The sequence below is a fragment of the Phacochoerus africanus genome, chromosome 1, assembly GCF_016906955.1.
Source record: "Phacochoerus africanus isolate WHEZ1 chromosome 1, ROS_Pafr_v1, whole genome shotgun sequence".
Lineage (NCBI taxonomy): Eukaryota > Metazoa > Chordata > Mammalia > Artiodactyla > Suidae > Phacochoerus > Phacochoerus africanus.
Window position 1 is genome coordinate 175,421,320 of NC_062544.1, and position 21,205 is coordinate 175,442,524.

Here is a 21,205-nt window from a genome sequence, read left to right on the forward strand (position 1 = left end):
AGAAGTACAAAACATGGACCATCCCTGCCATCGTGGAGTCACTGTTTAAATGAGCTAGACAGAAGTAGACTTAAAACATCACATTATATCGTTGCTCAGGATTATATGGGATGGACAAGCTTTCAGTTCTCTCCTGAAAGATTAGAAGATTATTCTCAATCAGGAGAATATGTCACCAAAAGAATGTTCTGACAGAAATAACCCACCCACCCATCCATATCCCAAACTGGGAATTTGGCACATTGCCCACGTGAGTACACACATGATGCCTGTGCACACAGAGAGTTATTGAAGACTAAAAAATGGAGTCTTGTTGCCAAACTTAGTACCACACACAACCACCTGATGACCTCCAGGAAGAAAATGAGAATAGTGATTTCTATTTTTTTTTTGGAAGCTAAGTGGATTCTCCCAAAGTCATGGCAGGATAGGAGTCCTGGTGCTCACCTCTCAACCCAGCAGGTGAGTCACTCAGAGTACTTTAGTCATGTTAACAACCCTTGCCCAACAATAGTGAACAGTTTAATAGGCTCTTTGGTCCTACTGTGCTTTTGCCTTTGGGTAAAATAGTGCACCTACTGGAACTGGGAAAGATCTTGTGCTCTGGAGTCAGGGGCCAGTGGTGGGGTGGGGGGAGGGGAGGGGCAGAGAGAGTAGGCAGCCCTGAGTTGAGATTCCTGCTCTACCACTTATTAGCTGCGTGAATTTAGACAACCTACATAACACCTCTCAGCCTCAATTTCTTTATAAACTGAGGGTAATAGCATTTACTTTTGCCTTGCGGAGTCATTATGTGTTTATTGTGTAATGTGCCTGCTACATAACTTAGGTGTTCATTAAATAGTAGCTGTTGTTGTGATCTGGTCATGATGAGACTTCAGGGTGGTGTGGAGGCCAGCATCCTACAGCTTGTTAGGGTAAGGAGCAGCCCTAAATGTGAAGCAGTTTTAAAATGAGCACTTTTATTTTTTAAGGGGTAGGCAAGGAAATGGTATTCATGTTTGTACTGAAATTTTATGTAGGATGCAAATCAACATTTAGAAGCAGTGGATTTGATTGGAACATGAGAGGGTCCTCTTTCTCCTTAGTTTACATATTCCTCTTTCAATTGTATCCCTAAGACTATAAATAAACTAGGAAAAAGAGTTTGATCAGTGTTGTGCCTTAGTATCTACACCTAAAAACTGAAGGTATCATCTATCTTATGTCTAGTTTGAAAGATGAATAAGAGTAAATAGAAAGCTTTGAAGTCTTGATGAGAGAGTATTAATATAAAGCATTACAGTGGTAATTGCAGTTACAGAATGGGAATTCTTTCCAGAAGTACTTGAGGAAGACTAAGAAAGCCATTGTATTGTACTGCTGATTTTAAAAGTTGCTTTGGGACCATTAGATGCTGAGAAATTGAACACTTTCAGGAAAAGGGACATTAATGATTTTGTTGTTTGAAGTTTTGGTTACATGTGAGTGGGTGAAGGAAGTTTTATTGCAGGTGCTTTTGCAGCGGGTTTATTATGTCCAGTAGGCTAGGATCAGGCTGTAGACTTCTGCTTTTCTTCCCTGCTGTAAAACTGATGTCCATGTGCTTTCATCTCATCACCACTTAGGTACTTCAGGGTAATAGGAAATAGAAGAGAAACACACCTGGTCCCCATTTCACAGGTGTTTCGCTTGTATTTCCCAACTACATTGTTGGTTCAGCTTTGAGGACCGTGCTGCTTATAGAGGCCCTTTGTTTTATTTCGAGTGCCCCAAACAATACCATTATGTCCCAGGAATTTAAAATAAATTTTGCTTGCTTCTTACTTCCCCACCCTGCACTTGATACCCCCCACATCCATACTCCTACACCACAGACTACTGGAGGCAGGAAAGGAATTCAAAGAAGAGGGTGATAATTACTCCCTGTCTCAGGTCCAATACCTGCTGCAGAAGGTGCCAGTGTCTGGCCTCCAAACCTCACAGGTATCTTTATATAACCTGTACTATCCATTTTCTTAATGGACATTTGTTTTTCTCTTTAGTTGTGCATTTTTTTTTCTTTTCTGTGCTACTATTCGGGGTCAGATTTGTTTGTGTTCTGTAAATGAAAGTTTTCCCTGAAACATTTAACTTGAAAAACATTTTCTTTACCCTATTAATTTAGCTTTTACAGTAACATAGTGAGATATTTCATGATTGACCACAGATATTAAGCATTGAGTCTGTAGCTGTTATTGCTACTTTAAGATGTAACGATCCAGTCACAATAGCTCAGGTTCTGATCATTCCCAGGACAAAGTGCCCTGTGCTTTCGAATCTAGATAATTACCCATGGGTAGCTGAGGACGCACTGTGAAGGAGCTCAAGGAAGAAAAGGCAAACACTACACACTAGTGCTCTGTGAACCTAACCACCATAATTCAAACTTTATTTGAGTGTTCTGTGGTCATAAATAGCTACCTATTTTCTTGAAGGTGTAATTCACTGTGGACATTTTAATATGTAAAACCCTCCCTGCTGGAAAGTTACGAACATTAATCACTTTTAAACCCCTCAAAGTAATATAACAGAAGAGTAGATTACTAAAACAAAAAATGTGACATTTATTTTTACAAAAACAATGAACATGAGATGGGTAATATAAACGTCATTCATCTATGTCCTGCTTTTGAGATTTGTTGCTGCCTGAAACATTAGTTTCCTGTCTCTAGTTCCTTTTCTCTGTAATACACTAATTTGAAAAAAAAAAAATTTTAGAATTGGCACCTTTTGTATTTCATTATTAGCATTGTACCTGAGTCCAGAACCAATAATTTGTATGTTATTTGTGATTACCCATTAAAGTCCATTCAGAGTATACTGTCACTAAATCAGAAGTTCATAATGGAACAACTGAGACCTGGAAATATGTCAAATTAATTTTATAACTGTCCATACCACACCTGGCCCTTGTTCTTTGAAAATACCTCTGGTGATGGCTATATTCCAGAAACAGGGCTTCTAATCTGATTTCTAATTGAAATTTTAATAATAATATTTATAAGCTATTTATACATATAATCTACTGCTGTATTGGCTATTGTCAGGGAGGAAGAAATTGTCCTCCACTCTTCTATAGGATCTTCTGGCTGGTGTGAGAATTAAATTGACATGAGATAGATTAACAGGAGAAAAATCAAAGTTTAAAGACACACATGCTTCCGAGAGACCCAGGCAAACAGTAACTTGCCAAGATGGCTGAAACCATCACCTTAAATACCATCCTCAGCTAAAGACAAAAGAGAATGTTGGGGATAGTGGTTGGATACTTCAAAGAGGAGGAAGGCAATTCTCAGGAAGATGGAAAAGCCCATGTTTGATAAACACTTGTTTGCTGGATCATGCAGAGACAATGGGACACAGAGTGGACTCTGATCCCTAGGCCCTGACCACCTCACACCTGGCCCCTGATCTTTGACGATAACTGTGGTGATGGCTGTGTTCCAAGAACTGGCCTTCCTTCTAAAAAATCTTTGAGACAGTTAGTGGGGAAGGTCAAAGTTCCTTCCTGAGTCTCTTGGGCCTTGATTAGTTTTCAGCTCAAAATAATCCTTATGCCAAAGAGACATTTGGGGGCTACAAGTTTTGCTCTCCTACACTATCAAAATGTTGAGGACACATCAGAAATACCTTTCTAAAGTCACCATGAGGAACAGTGTTTTTTCCTGCTCAGGAGAAGTATGGACACATTTTCTATTTGTCTCTCCTGCCAGACAACCTTGAACCATACTTGAGTCACAGTAACTGGGAATATATATGAACATAGTCCTAATACATCATTTTTCCTAACAGTTTTATTTATACAATATTTTCTTTCATAATATACTGGGTCACACAAAAATCTATTCATCCTGTAGTTTCTAATCTAGATTTTGATCTAACATCCCTGGGTTTACAAACATTTTTGTTGTGAGTCACCACAAAGCATATGGGAAGCAGGTGGACTGTAATTAAAATGAATAAAATTATATGCTTATAATCATCAACCTGCAAGAAGTTGAAATATTGATGACTCAGCCATAATGAAATTAGGGAAGACTGAGATATTGATCACACCAACCTGTTTTTCTCTCTAAAACAACAACAAAATCAAACTAAAGAAACGCTTTGATTAACCATTCCCCTGCCACACCTTCCACCTGCAAACTTATTTTTTTCCTAAAGAAAAATTCACAGAAATTCTATCTGGATTTTTTAAGTCCCATATCCTTTATATGAATGTCTTAGTCATGTCGTTGGAGATAAAACTCATACTTAATTAGAATTTATCAGACAGTTGTTTTATGTAGCCCTCCCTGAGTTATTTTTAAGAGATCAAAATAGAACTCACATCTGACATCCCACAATAGTTACTGAAATTGTAGCTAAAATGCTGATTTGGGCAGCTAACTCTGTACTGCTTATCTCACAAAGCAGGGTCTGGAAACAGTTCTGATTTAACCTCATTGTACTAATTACTATAAACTCTTTCCATGAGTAGGGTAATAATTGTCACTCTAATTGTTGCCCCCAATGTGGAATAACTACAGTGCAGCCATTAGCTAATAACATATGATTGTCTTAAGTGTATCCATGTGTGCTGACATTAAAGGAGGTATCTAAAGTCAAGCAGTGTCCATTTTCAATGAGTTTATAAGGAGATGTATAATAGTTTATTAAGATGTTAATATTACTCCTGTTGCACTAAAGTGACGAACAATGATCCTTGTTACTGATATTCAGTCTTCATAACATCTGAGCAGAAAGACATGGAAATCCTAGCAACATCCTCAAATTACTGTCTTGGGAGCTGTGTTTTTTGTTTTTGTTTTTTCTCATTCAATCTTTACCGCAGTTATTGGTGACTTTTTCTCATCTTGAGTCTTCTGAAGCCAAGAATAGTATTTTATAAAATCTCTAGATTCAAATATAGGACCTCATTCATGGCATAAACAGGCAGACAGATCTACTTAAGAACCACCTGGATTTCATTTTACAATCATTATACAAAAATATACCTTTTCTCATTTAGCTGAAATATCACATTTAAAAAAATAACTTTAAATGGCAATAATTGTATAAGGCACATTACCTCATGCTAAATAACCTGCCAAGGGGATCTCCTAATTCCCCAAAATTTTCTTCATAAACTATGAATTTAAAAAATTTTAAATATACTTGAATCTGAAATTTTAGCAACTTTATTTTTTTGAAAATTTATTTAACAGTTTTTATTTCAGTATTCTGTCAACTGCTCTAGAATTGTTGGCATAGTTACCAAGTATCAGAAACACACAGCTAAACACATTTCAATATAATCTTAATCCACTGCAATTTCCAAAGAGATGCATTAGAATGGGTTTTGTCCTGTCAGATGTCTCCTTAAAAATCCACACAGATTAAATAACAGATTGCAGAGCTGGGTATAATCTGGTTTTTCAAGAAGTGGAAATATTTTCAAATGAAATCTCTCATCTAGTGAGCTAAGTTTAATTTGTTGATCGTAGTTCAGACTGGAAGTTAAGATTCATCTCAGGGAGTTGCCGAGGTGGCGCAGCCAAAACAAATCTGACTAGGAACCAACCATGAGGTTGCAGGTTCAATCGCTGGCCTTGCCCGGTGGGTTAAGGATCCAGCACTGCCATGAGCTGTGGTGTAGGTTGCAGACACGGCTTGGATCTGATGTTGCTGTGTCTGTGGTGTAGGCTGGCGGCTGCAGCTCTGATTCGACCCCTAACCTGAAAACCTCCTTATGCCGTGGGTGCAGCCCTAAAAAGCAAAAGAAAAAAAAAGGATTCATCTCAGAATAGTGATAATACTTTTATTGTGGTGAGTAGATTGAATCTGATAATGTAGTACCATTTGTAACAAGTTCTTATGTTTTCTATAGGTGGATAAGCGGAGCAGCTGTAGTCAATGCATTTTATTCTTCAGGCAGAAATCAGATAGGTAAGGTCTATTCCTAAATAATTCCTTAATATTTATCTATTACTCCCAAGCTGTAGTGCTTTGCATGACCAATTTGCAATACTCCCCATAAAAGCACTGCTGAGGCTGAGTTACTGATTAACTGAGTATCCTCCTTGAAAGTAAATGCATCCATGCACTTCTTTTCACTCTAACAGCAAAATTTAAATTAGTAAAAATCACATTAAGTAGTTTTGTTTCTTTTACAGTATTCTCATTTATAGCTACATGGTTTATCTTATTTCTAAGTACTTTTATTTTATTTCTAAATACTTTTTTAAATTCCCTTATATCTCTAGTAAGTTATATTAACTCTAGGACTTTCTAAGCATCAGTGTCTTAAGCGGTTTCAGGTTCTGAGAACCAACTTTTCAGAGATCCAGTTTTTCTCTCAATTCTGTATGCTGGCTCTGGTAGAAATGGTCCTGCTTTGTATCATTTTTTTTCTAGAAAACTCCAAGAGGCTCAGAAAGTTGAAAAGTCAATTATATTAGGTGGAACCATATGAAATTATATTTAGCCACTTTGATCAAAAAAGTTTTATGTATTCACTATTAGTGATATCACAGAAATATACATAGAAATTAATACATGAATGCATAATATAGTGAGTAATGAAATGGCTTTCCTTTCTCTCTCTCTCTTCCTGGAACTACCTTGACATCTTTAAACTCTTTCTTCAGTATCTCATACACAGACCCATTTTTTCCCAAGATTTTTTAGTATGTAGAAAGGCAACCAGCTGATTCAGTACTTCAGTGAAAGTATTCTAAGCAATAGTACAGCCAGCTTCCCCAGGAGTACTCTGTGCAGCCTTTCATTCCTAAATGTAGTTAAGAATCAAGTGGGAAGGTAGAGTTTGATGATACTTTCCCTCATTGCTTTTAAACCTAGGAAGTATTAAATTAAGAAGCTATCCACATTTTCTTCTAGTATTTTTTTTTTAGGGTTTTTATTTATTTATTTTTTTAGGGTCTTTTAGCATTAATGTAGGTTTTTATTTTGGGAGCACATCTTTAATCTTTGTGGAATTTATTTTGGTACATGACATGAAAATGAATTATAACCAGAAAAGGTTGTCTTTCTATAACATATAGTTAGGCATGTGCACTGAGTTAAAATTAGCTCAAAGTCTAGGCTAATGCATCTCACAGCTAGTGAAATGATTACTTAAAGCCAGATCGGAGCCTGTTTAATGATCAACTCAGAATCCATGCAGTCTATCCTTTGTAAGGTATTCCTACCTAGAAACCACTCAGACCCTTTTCCTAGAAATCTTTTTCTTTATCTCTGAAGAGACTTCACTCTGAAGGCCTCTTTAGTATTCAGTAGTTCTCTCAGTGTAAAATCTGGTTCATGCTAGACTTGGCCTGAACAGGATAGTTGACTTTTAATGGAATCCCAAGGAAAAGTGATGTAGCTTGGACTTCAGTTCTGCATGTGGGCAGACTAAAGTGTGTCTTTTTTAATCCAGCTCAGGATCCTATCAGATCTGGTGCAGATTAATCCCCATAAGAAGAGCCAGGCAGACCTTCTGCAGGAACACTCTTGCATGGTTATTCCTTCAGCCCTTCTCTAGAGCAGGTCCACACAGCTTGGGTCAAGAAGAACCTTGTTTAGCTCTGAATTACCACATATCCCTGAAGCCGGCTCAAAATTGATCCACCTCAGAGATTCCCTGATCAGGGAAGACCTGGGGATGTTCTCATTTTGAATTTAATACCCTCAAACCATACAGCAACAGAAAAAAGAAAGTAAAAGTGGCCGAAGAGGGAGTTCCCGTCGTGGCGCAGTGGTTAACGAATCCGACTAGGAACCATGAGGTTGCGGGTTCGATCCCTGCCCTTGCTCAGTGGGTTAATGATCCGGCGTTGCTGTGAGCTGTGGTGTAGGTCGCAGACGCGTCTCAGATCCCGCATTGCTGTGGCTCTGGTGTAGGCTGGCAGCTACAGCTCCAATTAGACCCCTAGCCTGGGAACCTCCATATGCCATGGGAGCGGCCCAAGAAATAATGGCAAAAAAAAAAAAAAAAAGTGGCCTAACATTTCACAAAGTAGACTGTTAGCCTCTGAATAATCAAGAATTGGCTGTGATAAGCTTTCTTCATATATAAAAAAGACCTTTTACAATATGCTCAGGATCAATTAATCTGAAGGAAATAAGAAATATGAAAAATTGCTAACCTCTTTTCATATGCTTATCTGCTCATAACAGTAGTTCAGAGAAGGGAAAAGTGTCATGAAAGAGGAGAAATCTTTGACATGTGTACATTTTCTCCTTGACAATTCATTTAAATCTCGAAAGTAGGGATTGTCTTAACTAAAAATAATTGAAGATCCAGATCGCCATCTTTTTTTTTTTTTTCCTTTTCTTTGGCTTTTTAGGGCCACACCCATGGCACATGGAAGTTCCCAGGTAGAGGTCTAATCAGAGCAGTAGCTACTGACTTACACCACAGCTGCAGCAACACAAGCTCCTTAACCCACTGAGCGAGACCAGGGATTGAACCAGCATCCTCATGGATACTAGTCAGGTTCATAACTGGCTGAGCCACAATGGGAACTCCCTCTACCTTTTTTCTCAATAAAAGTGTATATGTGTGTGTCTCTCCATAACTAGATATGTAACTTTTTCAACACGACTTAATGGACTTGGTATCATGTGCATTACAGAATTAGAATTGGTATAGACTATGTCCCATAAATGACCCTCTCACCTTCACACAAATACCATAAACTAGATCAAATACAATTTCTCATGGGATTAGTTTTTTAATGTTATGGTAAACAAAAAAAAAGATTTGTTTTATTATTGTATAGGGAATTATTAATAATTTCTACTTTTTAATTCAGTTCCCACAACTTTTGGTCATAACTCACACATGTAGGCTACATTCCATTTTTATGCATCCTCACTACTTCACATAAATATAAAAAGCCAACTTCCAGGACAGGCAGGCATGCTGAAAGTGTTTAATTCGCTGGTTCCTATTCATTGCATAATTGTTCCATGGAGCTTTAGAAACCTTTCATGCCATTGAGAAAGCTGCACGTGAATGTTTTGTCAAATATTTCTTAAATTTCAGGCACTATTCAGTCATCTTGGGAGTTTTCGTTGTGGCTCAGCGGGTTATAAGCCAGCCTAGTATCCATGAGGATGTGGGTTTGATCCCTGTCTTTGCTCAGTGGGTTAAGGATCTGGCTTTGCTGTGAGCTATAGTGTAGGTTGCAAACATGGCTCAGATCTAGAATCACTGTGGCTGTGATGTAGGCCAGCAGCTGCAGCTTTGATTCCACCCCTAGCCTGGGAACTTCCATATGCTGCAGGTCCCGCCCTAAAAAGCAAAAACAAAAACAAAAAACAATCATCTTATTAAATCTTCAAGTCTTGCCTAAGGAAGCGATTTACTCTTATAGGAAGTCTTACTACCACTGCATTCTCCTTCATTAACAATCAAAAATTTTTTTTCAATTTGAGAAATTTATGGATGATTTAGTATATTCAATCTGGATGATCTGTGACTACCTTGACATAATTAAGTTTTCTAAAATTGTCTTACTCTTAGAAGTATTATTTTCAGAGTTGAGAATTAAGAGTAAATGTTTCTATGTTGCTGTTTCATTTAATATAAAAACAGTTTAATTTTTTACAACAAAATTGATTTTGTCTGATTGCACTCTTCAGCTTTACATCAAAGATTCTATAATTGAATTACTTGTACCCTTTAAAAAAATAATAATAAACCAGGGAAGTGAGGGGGTGGGGGCAGGGAGAAACAGTCTTTTGTTTCATGGACCAATGACATTTAATTAACTAACTTGTTGACAACCCAGAACATAAAAAAAAAATTCACAACTAAGCAGTTGGTTATTATCAACAATTGTGATGTCTACTAGTAACAGCAATAAGGCTAATGGGGAAAATCCTCACTGTCAAGGTTTAGCTGACAGAGTGATCATAATTTGCAAAGTTGAACTTAAAGACTATTATTTAATATGAGCCATAAAAATCTTATCACTTTCCTGAAGAGTGGCATATCAGGGTATAATTAAAGCAGCAGGATCTTTATAGTTAATGTTTAGTCTTGATAGCACATTTCATAAGAGCATTTTATATAATGGATGGATTTTAATCAAAGTACATAGTGTGGGAGATCGTGTTCACTTTAAGTTAATAAAGTACTGCACATATTTTTAATACTTCAAGCTAAAAATAATTTCCTGGCACCGTTGATAGCTCAGGCAGCTACACGTGAAGTATAAATTCATCAAAATTCTCCAAGGACAAAAGTTTTGTTTTTGTTTTAATTTTGTCATTTTGAATGTTTTGGCAACTTTCCTGATTTTTTAAAAAGATCCGGAGAGCCCTTAAGTTGCACCACGTGTTTTAAAGTCTCCTTTGTAAATATCTGAAGCCCTTGCAAGGTTATGTCATACTCACCCCACCTGAATGACAAAAGAAACAGCATTCACTACTCTGTATTAACTAGGTCTTATCCTTAAGGTCAGGGTCTTTCTCTTGTATTCTTGATATTCCAGGTAACAATGGCCCAGGGCTTTGCATGTAATAGGTATTGATACTAAGAACTTTTTTTTTTTTTTTTTGATAACAGAACATAATACTTCAGTGGATACTAGAATTTTATATCACCAAATGTAAGATTATGAAACAATGAGCATTAATGAGGGAAGGGGAGAGCATGAAGGAGGTGGAGAAGTAGATCATGGAGACAAATGCCAGGAAGAAGATGCTGTATTTGGTTAAGGAGCAATGATAAGCTATCCAAGGTGTTTTAGCAGGGGTGTTATAATGACTACAGGGGTACTTTAATCAGTGTGCTGGATATATTAGATTTAGGATAGATTATAGTGGAGTGATACTGGAAGTAAGAAGACTGGGAAATTACGTCTTTTTTTTGTTTTTGTTTTTTAGGGCCACACCCACGGCATATGGAAGTTACCAGACTAGGGGTCGAATCGGATAGCTGCCGGCCTATAATAGCACAGCCACAGCAATGCACGATCTGAGCCACGTCTGCAACCTACATGACAGCTCATGGCAACACTGGATCCTTGACCCACTGAGTGAGGCCAGGGATGAAACCCCCATCCTCATGGATACTAGCTAGATTTGTTTCTGCTGCACCACAGTGGAACTCTGGAAATTAAGTAATTTTTGAGGCAAGGGACTAGGAAGGTGGCAGTAAGACTGATAGGAGGAGATGCTACTGCAAAGAAGGTTCATGACCTGAACTTCTCCTCAATAGGAATGTATATGACTTTATAAAAGAAAGGCAATATTGAAGATAAATGGAAAATGTTTACTTTGGGCAACTGAGACCCTTTACATGCTGTTAGCACAAATAATAAAGTCCGAATGATGGCTTAGAAGGGAAAATAGTATTTTGATATTTGACACATGAATTAAATCATATAAGACATCATGGAGTTCCCATCATAGCACAGCGAAAACAAATCTGACTAGGAACCATGAGGCTGCAGGTTCAATCCCTGGCCTTACTCATTGGGTTAAGGAACCAGCATTGCTGTGAGCTGTGGTGTAAGTCGCAGATGCAGCTCTGATCTGGTGTTGCTGTGGCTCTGGCATAGGTCAGCAGCTACAGCTCCAATTAGACCCCTATTCTGGGAACCTCCATATGCCACAGGTGCGGCCCTAAAAAGACAAAAAGACAATAATAATAATAATAATAACATCTAAGTGTAAAAAAAAGCAAGTTAAGATACATGTCAGGGTAGACTTAAAAATTACAAAGTCTAGCACACCATGGGAAATTCATTCACTTATTTATTCCTCATGGATTATTCATTCATTCAACACATTTCCTCAATATCTGTTATGTTCTAGTCACCATCTAGTTTTAGGTGCTGGAGATAATGGAACTGAAAAATCAAATGGACTCAAAAACAAACAAATGAATAAACACATGTATGTACAAATAAATGTCTGTTCTCAAAGAGCTAATATTTGAGGTGCTTTGGGGGCAGACAGGAAAAAGAAGGACCAAAAACCCATAAATAAGTAAATAAATAGTTATATGTGCCTTGATGAAAATAAAGTTGTATGTTGAAGGATACTTTCAAGTGAATGGCTCTGTTTATTTACTGAGCTGTTGTAGATAGATAAATGTTAGAGGCAGTAAAAGTTAATAACTTCTGCTATTAAGTAACTATTTCTCCCAAATATTTGCAATGGAGAAGATACTCTGAATGAAGATGATAATTCTCCCTTGCTCTAAACTCCTTGTAGAAGAAAAACAATTGATATTATAAAGTGAATTATGATTATAAGCCATCGATTTTGGTGCCACTCTTGGGTGAACTCTTTGCTGGCATCAATAATATGAAAGACCTGCATTTGTTTCTGTCACACAAGATTTTTCTATACAATTAAGTGAAACCGACAGACTGGAAAACAGCTTAGTAGGCAAGAAGCCAACCCCAGGACTGTCATCACAGGATAAAACCACAAGTGGTCTTTAACTGTCCTCTTTCCTTGTAGTCTTCCCAGCTGGCATTCTGCAGCCCCCCTTCTTCAGCGCACAGCAGTCTAACTCACTGAACTTTGGGGGCATCGGCATGGTCATAGGACACGAAATCACCCATGGCTTCGATGACAATGGTAAAGTGCGAATGATGCTTGTCTTTGGCTGTGACAGAGCCTAGGAAATCTGATTAAGGGTTATTATAATTTTTCAATACAAACACACATTTTTTAGTGTACCAGCCTAGTACCACACTTTTCGTGTTCCTTTTAAGTTGTTGCTTAGGATCAGAAATTTCTGATAGGGAGGTAAGCAATGTGTGCTTTATACTCTGACAGAAGAAAACAAATGTTCACATTAAGAAAATGTGATATTTGTCAACACCAGTGTTAATGTTTGGTCTTATTTCATGGTTGTTTACTCCTTATCTCTACAAACTTTTAGAGGACAAGGTCTATGTTTTAAAATCAGATGTATACTCAAGATAAAGTATACAGGACTCAAACTGCTGGTAGTCAGTGTGGTTAAAGATTTTTTTCTTTTCTTTTTTTCTTTCTTTTTGCTGCATCTTACACTTACTATCTAGTTCAGGGCCTTGCAAACAGTAGACAATTAAAAGTTTACATGCTGCCCTAAATGGAAAAATAGATTTAGAGTTTCAATGAAATTGGAAAAGAATAAAGTAAGAACATGAGATTTGTAAAGAGGTAAGAGTTGAAGTTATGACAAAGATCTATTCACAAGTGGAAAGAAAATAAGAGAACAGCAGAGAGAAAATGATTGAGGCTTAATCCAACTTTATGGAGCCAGAGGAAGAAAGGGAGACAGGAAGGGCTTACTAAGCATCTTCTAACTCAAACTATATAACAGTCTTCACAGGTAGGTATTCATACTTATTCCCATTTTTCAAATAGAACAATATAGAGGCCCATAAGACTTGTTCAAAGTTGATGGATCCAGAATGTGGGTTCGGGCAGTTTGTTTTCATTGTCCTTATATTAATTCACTACATCACAGGTACTGTTTAAAAAAATCTAATGTTAAATATATGACATATAAATCCTGCTAAAGCTCAGAAAGGGGAAAGATCAATGTAGCTTGGATTAGCAAGAAAGTTCCAGGAGCAAAGGCAACTTTTTCCTTTGTGTTTGAAGTGTAGCAGAACTATGAGACCACAATGCTTAAGAAAGGTTTTGGGATATGAAATGAATGCCAGAGTAAAATATTGACCTCCTGAAGATCTCAAGGAGTTCCCTGGTGGTTCAGTAGGTTAGGGATCCATTGTTGTCACTACTGTGGCTCAACTCACTGCTGTGGTGTGGGTTTGATTCCTAGCCCTGGAAATTCTGAATGCTGTGGGTGCAACCAAAAAAAAAAAAAATCTCAAAACATCAATTTAAATAGATTTGGTTCAGGTGAAAACTGTCCATGAGTTAGAAATAAGTCATGATTTCAGCAGTGTTTATCTGGTGGCCTTGGCTAAGACATCAAGAGCGGAATGAGTGAAATATCTGGATAATCCTAAGGCATATCAGCAAAGAGAGCCCCAGCTGAGCAGGTTTCATCAACTCTGAATGAGAAAAGAGAACAGTTTATCTCATCATCTGTCCAATATAATGTTCTCTCACACACTACTCTTTTAGTCCTTACACTCTGAATTAAGGATATCTTATTGCAATTCTTGATGTAATGAGTTCCCATTTTACTTAAATAATATATTTTAGGCAGAAATTTTAACAAGGATGGAGACCTTGTTGACTGGTGGACTCAACAGTCTGCAAATAATTTTAAAGAACAATCCCAATGTATGGTGTACCAGTATGGAAACTTCTCCTGGGACCTAGCAGGTGGACAGCATGTAAGTCATCAGCATTCTCTCGAAAATTTATATTCAATCTTCAGTGAATTATTGATAATTTCTTAACAATCCAAACATAGTTAAGAGTCTTTAAGTGTCTTTTTTCTCAACAGCTCAATGGAATTAATACACTGGGAGAAAACATTGCTGATAACGGTGGTATTGGCCAAGCATACAGAGTGAGTAATAATGTTTTCTTCTTCTTCTTTTTTTTTTTATCTTTTTGCTATTTCTTGGGCCGCTCCCGCCACATATGGAGGTTCCCAGGCTAGGGGTCTAATCGGAGCTGTAGCCGCCGGCCTACGCCAGAGCCACAGCAACACGGGATCCGAGCCGCGTCTGCAACCTACACCACAGCTCAAGGCAACGCCGGATCGTTAACCCACTGAGCAAGGGCAGGGACCGAACCCGCAACCTCATGGTTCCTAGTCGGATTCGTTAACCACTGCACCACGATGGGAACTCCAATGTTTTCTTCTTACTTTAGTGGTTGGAATGTATAATTGATCATATTTACTTATTTAATACCTTCTACAAAGGACATGTATAATGTAAGCAATAAACAGAGAAAAGAGACTGAAAATATGCTAACAAGGGAAAATACAACTGATGTAATTGAGCTGCATACCAGTCTCTAAGCTTTGAAGAAGCCAAGGAGGAAAGGAAACACAGAATGTTATAATGACAGAATTGAGGAGATATGCAAGTTCCATAGAGGAGACCACATTTTCCTAAGAAATAATCTCTGAAATAATTTTTTTCTTAGAAAAGAGATTCTAATTCTATAAAAAGATTTACTTCAGAGTCATTGATTGATGTACTGAGCAGGTCCCTCAGTTTCACAGCATTTGAAGCTGCATTTAGCAACAGTAGTCAACTTAAGCCACAAGTGTAACATTAAACCACAGTCCAGTTACAATGATAGTAAGGGAATGAAGTGATAGGGTTCCAGCAAGTGGCCTTGTAATAGTCCAACCATTATACCAGAGGAGTATATTGTTGGAGCACCTTTTAGAACCTCATTTAGGCTTCCATTCATTTTCACATCCAACAATACTTGTTGAAGGTTTTACTATGTGTTTGGCACTATTTTTGGTGCTAGAAATCCAGCTTCAAGCCCTCTGTAAAATGAGATGCCATTATTTGATGATTTGAACTGAGGTGAAAATGGTCTAGTGGATACTATGTGCATAGGAAAAAAAAATAGGGATTTTTCACCAAAAAGAGAAGGAATAATGGTCTCAGAAACAACAAGGAGGAGTGAGCATCATGTTGAGTTGTTTTCCCCACCCTGAGGTAGCCCACATGTGGGAGAAAAAGCAGAGTCTACTCAAGAGGGTACAGGAAACAAGGTGTCCGCAAGATAGAATCCAGCTACTGAGACAAAGATAGATGGAATATGTGGTGGAGCAGATGAGGATGTAGGTTTATCTGCTTATCATTGAGATGTTTGGGTTGGAAGGGAGAAGAACCTCGGTAAGTCAGGAAGGACGAAATATCAGAGCAATGCGGGAGGGAAGACTGGTAGGACCTGTGACTTGGCAGTGACCAGAATGATCAAAGTGTGAGGCTTGGGGGCTTAAGCTGGTCCCAACCAATTCCTGGGAGATAATGGGTTACTGATTCTTTGAATGTTTGGAAATTCTGTAACTGGATGCCAGGCATTGTGCATTTTACTTCTTTAGGTGTTGGATATTTTTGTTTTCCTATAAATATTCTTGAGCTTTTTTTGAGGATGCAGTTAAATTCCTCAGAAATGGTTTAACCCATTGAGATCTTGCTTTTTATGACTTGTTAGGCATGTCTGGGGTTGTGCTCAGACTTGGGGTAATTATTCCTCACTGCTGAGGCAAGACCCTCCTATATGAATCTTCAGGTCTTGCTTGTCCTATATGAGTACTAGACCTTTTCTGTGGTTCCTTCTCTAGGCTTGGGTGGTTTGCTGTACTCACATACAGAGCTGAATATCTGAGGGGGCCATTTGATCTTTGAGATTCTCTTTCTCTGCAGCTTTCTCCTCTTTAGCCCCCTGTCCTTGGTATCCCTAAACTCTCAGAATTTACTCCTCAACTCAGGGAGTCCCCAGGCCCCTACTGGAGTTTCCTGGACTACTTTGTGGAAGTGGTCACGGCAATAAGCTAGGGAAATTGTAGGGCTCATCTTGTTAGCGTCCATCTCTCAGAGATGACTCTCCTTTTTGCCTGGTGGTTTATCACACAAACTTTTTTATATATTTTGTCTATTGTGTGGTTGTTTCAGTGGGACGGTAAATTCAGTCCCTGTCACTCCATCTTGCCTGGAAATGCAAGGGATTGGCCCTTTTAATACTCTGTGGTGATTCTAATACACAACCAAACTGAGAACCACTGCTATAAAAATCTGGCCCAGGTCGGGTTAAGGGTACTTCCATGGGAAGCCTCATGTAGAAAAAGTACAGAATTATAATATTATCACCTTTCTTTGTATTAAATTAAAACTAACATGTGTCAGAAAGTTTGTTGTTAATCATTTTCTTAAGCATATTTAGGAGAGGAAAATACATTTTTCAATAGTATCCATAAATCCTTAAGGATTAAGAACATTTTCTGACATTAAGGCAATTTAAATTCCTTCTTCCTAATGTAACTGAGGTTCAGTCTGTTTTGCCCTATCTATAGAGGGCCATAATTTCTCATCCTTATTCTTAGAATCACAGATGCTAGGCTTCTAAGGGATCTTAAGGTAATCCCTTGACTTTTGGCAAGAATCACTCAAACTAAACCTGGCATGAGTCTCTCTAGCAATTAGAGACTTCCTTGGCAATCTCTTCTTCCAACTGGCTAGACTTTATTCATCTACAGAACAACATTTAGATAAGTTTTTCAACACTTACTTAAGCTGACATTTGTTGATCATCCAACATATGCTAGGCTCTTATCGTCCTGTTCTTTTCAGAGCATTTGTGGTAAATTCTAGTTTTCTTTCTAATCCATTACATGGTTGTAGGCTGCTATATCTAAATACATTATTATAGTGATTCTGATATAGAAGGTTAATTACTTGTTTACATGATCTTTGCATAGATTTATATGTAAATGTAGGAATGATAAATATCATGTTTCTGTTTCATTAACTGCCTAGGCCTATCAAAATTATGTTAAAAAGAATGGTGAAGAAAAATTACTTCCTGGACTTGACCTAAATCATAAACAACTGTTCTTCTTGAACTTTGCCCAGGTATTGCATCTCTCTTGATTGATAGATATGAAAATCATTTTGAGTTATAATTTCATAGTAAGTTAGATATTGCATGCTGAGTTTTCCTGTTTTAATCAATTGTGGCAGAGCATTTGATTGACTAACTTTCATTGTGTGTAGCAGACTGTCAGATCATATTAATGATAATTATGTCCCTGGTCGCCTATTATTGAACATTATTTGAAGAGTAATTGGTTGAGGAATGCAGAATTCCAATTTAATTTTTGCAGTTAGGAAGTTTGCTTTTGCTCCAGACTGCCCAAGCAAATAATCTTTGATGGAACCGAAGAACAGTGTTTTCTTTTTTCTATTTCTATCCCTAGGTGTGGTGTGGGACTTACAGGCCAGAGTATGCGATCAACTCCATTAAAACAGATGTGCACAGTCCAGGCAATTTCAGGTGCGTGGGTATGAACAGCTATGAAGGTGCTCTAATATTGGCTCCATTACTTCAAATTCGGAAAGCTTTTTCTGACTCCGCTTCTATAAAATTTGGATATCTGGTGTTTTTCTTTTTTTTTTAATTCTTATTTATTTATTTATTTATTTATTTATTTATTTATTTAAGGATCTGAGAAAGGATTAACAAAACACATCAGGATAAATGTTATATTTACACAAGCATAGCCTTGACTGGTCTTATCCTCAGAATGTACATGACCTAGTCTCAGTGCTTGATGGATTCCAACAAAGATAATGACCTCAGAATAGTGGCTCTATTTAAAGCCAACAGAGGCATTTCTAAGCGTCTGTGAAAGCCCTAGAACCAATGAGCAGTAGTTCCGGAGAAAGATTTCCATTCAACATAAAGGGAAGTTTCTAGTATTTAGAGGTCCCAACATGGAGTAAAGTTACCCACAAAGCTCTAGCAGAGTATGGTGAGGCAGAGGTCAGAGATCAACCCACCAGGAGTACTAGAGGAAAATTCTGTGCAGGGGAGAAAGTTGAGTTAATAATCTAAAGATCTTCCTAATAAGGAAACCTCAGAGAACATTGAATTGAAAGAAAATCAACCAACCAGAGTTTGAATGTTAAATTCTAGATCTGTATGTATCTATTTTAGGACTGAATTCTAAATTCCTACCCCATTCCATGTACTAAACCCTTCATCACCAATTTGCTAGTCAACAGCAGCACCTCTCAGGCATGAATGTATGAAAAGCAAATTAAAAATTTTGTAAGTTACTTGGGAAACAGAGTTTGAGAACAAAAGAAAACTAATGGGCTAATTTTAAAAGCTCTTCCTAAAATAGACATGAGCGCACTGCCCAGATCATTCACTCCTGGGGGAGAAACACATTCAATTGTGGAACAATAAAATAGCACATTGAAAATGAAAGAATTTACTCTGCTTGTTTTAGTGTCATCAGTATCATCATCACATCATCCTTTAGTATTTGCCTTAACAGTTCTTTAAAAATTCATTTACTCAACAATTGTATATTGTATGCAGGCTAAGTTTAGTCTTGCTAGGATATCCAAATTAGCTTCTTTTTGGGTAATGATAACAAAAGTCCCTGCATCAGTTCTCATTATGGTTTTGTAACTTCTAGCTTTAATTTTTTTGAAATTTCATTTAAAATTTTTTCTTCCAGTTTTATTGAGATATAGTTAACATATAGCACTGTATAAGTTTACAATGTATAGCATAATGTTTTGATTTGCATATATCATGTAGTGATTACCACAGTAACTTAATTGAACATCCATCATCTCATATAGATACAAAACAAAACAAAACTAATTTTTTCCTTGTAATAAGAACTCTTAGGTTTTACTCTCTTAACTTTCATATATAACATATAGTGGTGTTAATTATACCTATCATGTTGCACATTACACCCCTTATACGTCTTTATAAGTGGAAGTTTGTGCCTTTCAACTAGCTTTATCCAGTTCCCCTCCTCCCCACCCCCTGGCCTCTGGTGACTGCAAGTCTGATTGCTTTTTATATGACTATGTTTGTTTGTTTGCTTTCGAGTATAACTGACCTACAACACCATGTTGGTTCCTGAGGCACAACAGTGATTCAGTAGCTTTAATTTTTTTTTTTTTTGTCTTTTCTATGGCATATGGAGAGTCCCAGGCTAGGGGTCTAATCAGATCTGTAGCTGCTGGCCTCCACTACAGCCACAGCTACGTGAGATCCAAGCCGCATCTGCGACCTACACCACAGCTCACGGCAATGCCAGATCCTTAACCCACTGAGCAAGGCCAGGGACCAAACCCTCAACCTCATGGTTCCTAGTCGGATTCGTTAACCACTGAGCCACGACGGGAACTCCTCTATATGTCTTTTAAGGGCTGCATCCATGGCATATGGTGGTTCCCAGGGTAGGGGTCCAATCGGAGCTGTAGCCTTCAGCCTATGCCAGAACCACAGCAACGCGGGATCCGAGCCATGTCTGCCACCTACACCACAGCTCACGGCAATGCTGGATCCTCAAGCCGCTGAGCGAGGCCAGGGATGGAACTTGCGTCCTCATGGATGCTAGTTGGGTTTGTTAACTGCTGAACCATGATGGGAACTCCAATAGTTTTTTTTAAGTTGTCTTTTTTCTTACTGACATCATCAGAAGTTAAGGTCCAACAATCTACTTCTGAGAATAGCAGAGAGAGAGCATTTATAATTTCACACAAACCACCATAACAATCTAATTTATCAAAGCTCTGCCTTGCATATTCTCATAAACCAAAGCATATATCCATAAAAAGCCTAGGTGAAGTTAAGTAATATTAATATAGCACTTTGTACATCTGGCACCCTCAGAGAACAAGAGGTGGCACATTAATTATTTGACAGCTAAAATTTGTCTCTTCAATATTAACATTTTTATCTTAGCCAATAAATTAAAATTTCTGTTTAAGTTTTCTAACTTCCTGCCTTTTTAACACAATTTCCTAAAGCAAACCTAAGCTTTCTTTTTTTTGATGACACAAAAAAAAGATTATTACCTATTGTTTATTAGGTTAGTGAAATCCTCAGAAGCTATCATGTGTCCTATAATGTTCTGATAGGAATAAATTGTTCTGATTATTACCTACTGTTTATTAGGTTAGTGAAATCCTCAGAAGCTATAATGTGTTGAGTTATTTATTCCTATACTACGGAGCCATTAATGGTGATTTTTTTGACTTTTCAGTTTGACTTTTTATTAGAGTTTTTTCTATTTGTTTGTCTCTTCTCTAGTTCTCTGTCTGGTTACTATATTGCTTGCCCTCAGCAGTCCCATTCCTCTATTCCAAGGAGCTCAGAAAAATATATCCATACACTTTATGGTAAAAAATGAATGTAAGCTTCAAAGTAAGAAACATTTGCATTCAATCCATAGCTCTGCCATTTGCGAGCTGTTCATTAACCTCTGAGTTTCAATTTCTTTATATATAAAATGAGGTTTAAATTATTATGGGAGTTCCTAGGAGGATTAATGTTAATATATATAAAGTGCCTATTACATATACATGCTTGAAAATTAGTACTTGAATTACTTTTACATTAGAGAGATATGAACAGAGTAAGAGTTCCTAAGAGTTCCTATGAATAAACTATTTTTATTTTATTTTGCAACATTCCATATTAGCTATAGTCAAGGGCTTTTTTTGTGTCGATGTTCATTTCTTATGCTTGCATAGTTCAAAAT

The 21,205-nt window shown here is 37.4% G+C and overlaps 1 protein-coding gene across 3 annotated transcripts in view; it reads left to right on the top strand.

Annotated features, from left to right (window-relative positions):
* Positions 1-21,205, top strand: part of MME (membrane metalloendopeptidase) — a 104,237-nt gene that overhangs the window by 76,805 nt on the left and 6,227 nt on the right. For all 3 annotated transcript variants that reach the window (XM_047785168.1, XM_047785174.1, XM_047785184.1), the window contains exons 17-22: positions 5,891-5,949; positions 12,487-12,606; positions 14,194-14,327; positions 14,441-14,506; positions 17,448-17,543; positions 17,888-17,964. In XM_047785168.1, the coding sequence (XP_047641124.1) occupies positions 5,891-5,949; positions 12,487-12,606; positions 14,194-14,327; positions 14,441-14,506; positions 17,448-17,543; positions 17,888-17,964 (552 nt within the window). The remainder of the gene's footprint in view (positions 1-5,890; positions 5,950-12,486; positions 12,607-14,193; positions 14,328-14,440; positions 14,507-17,447; positions 17,544-17,887; positions 17,965-21,205) is intronic.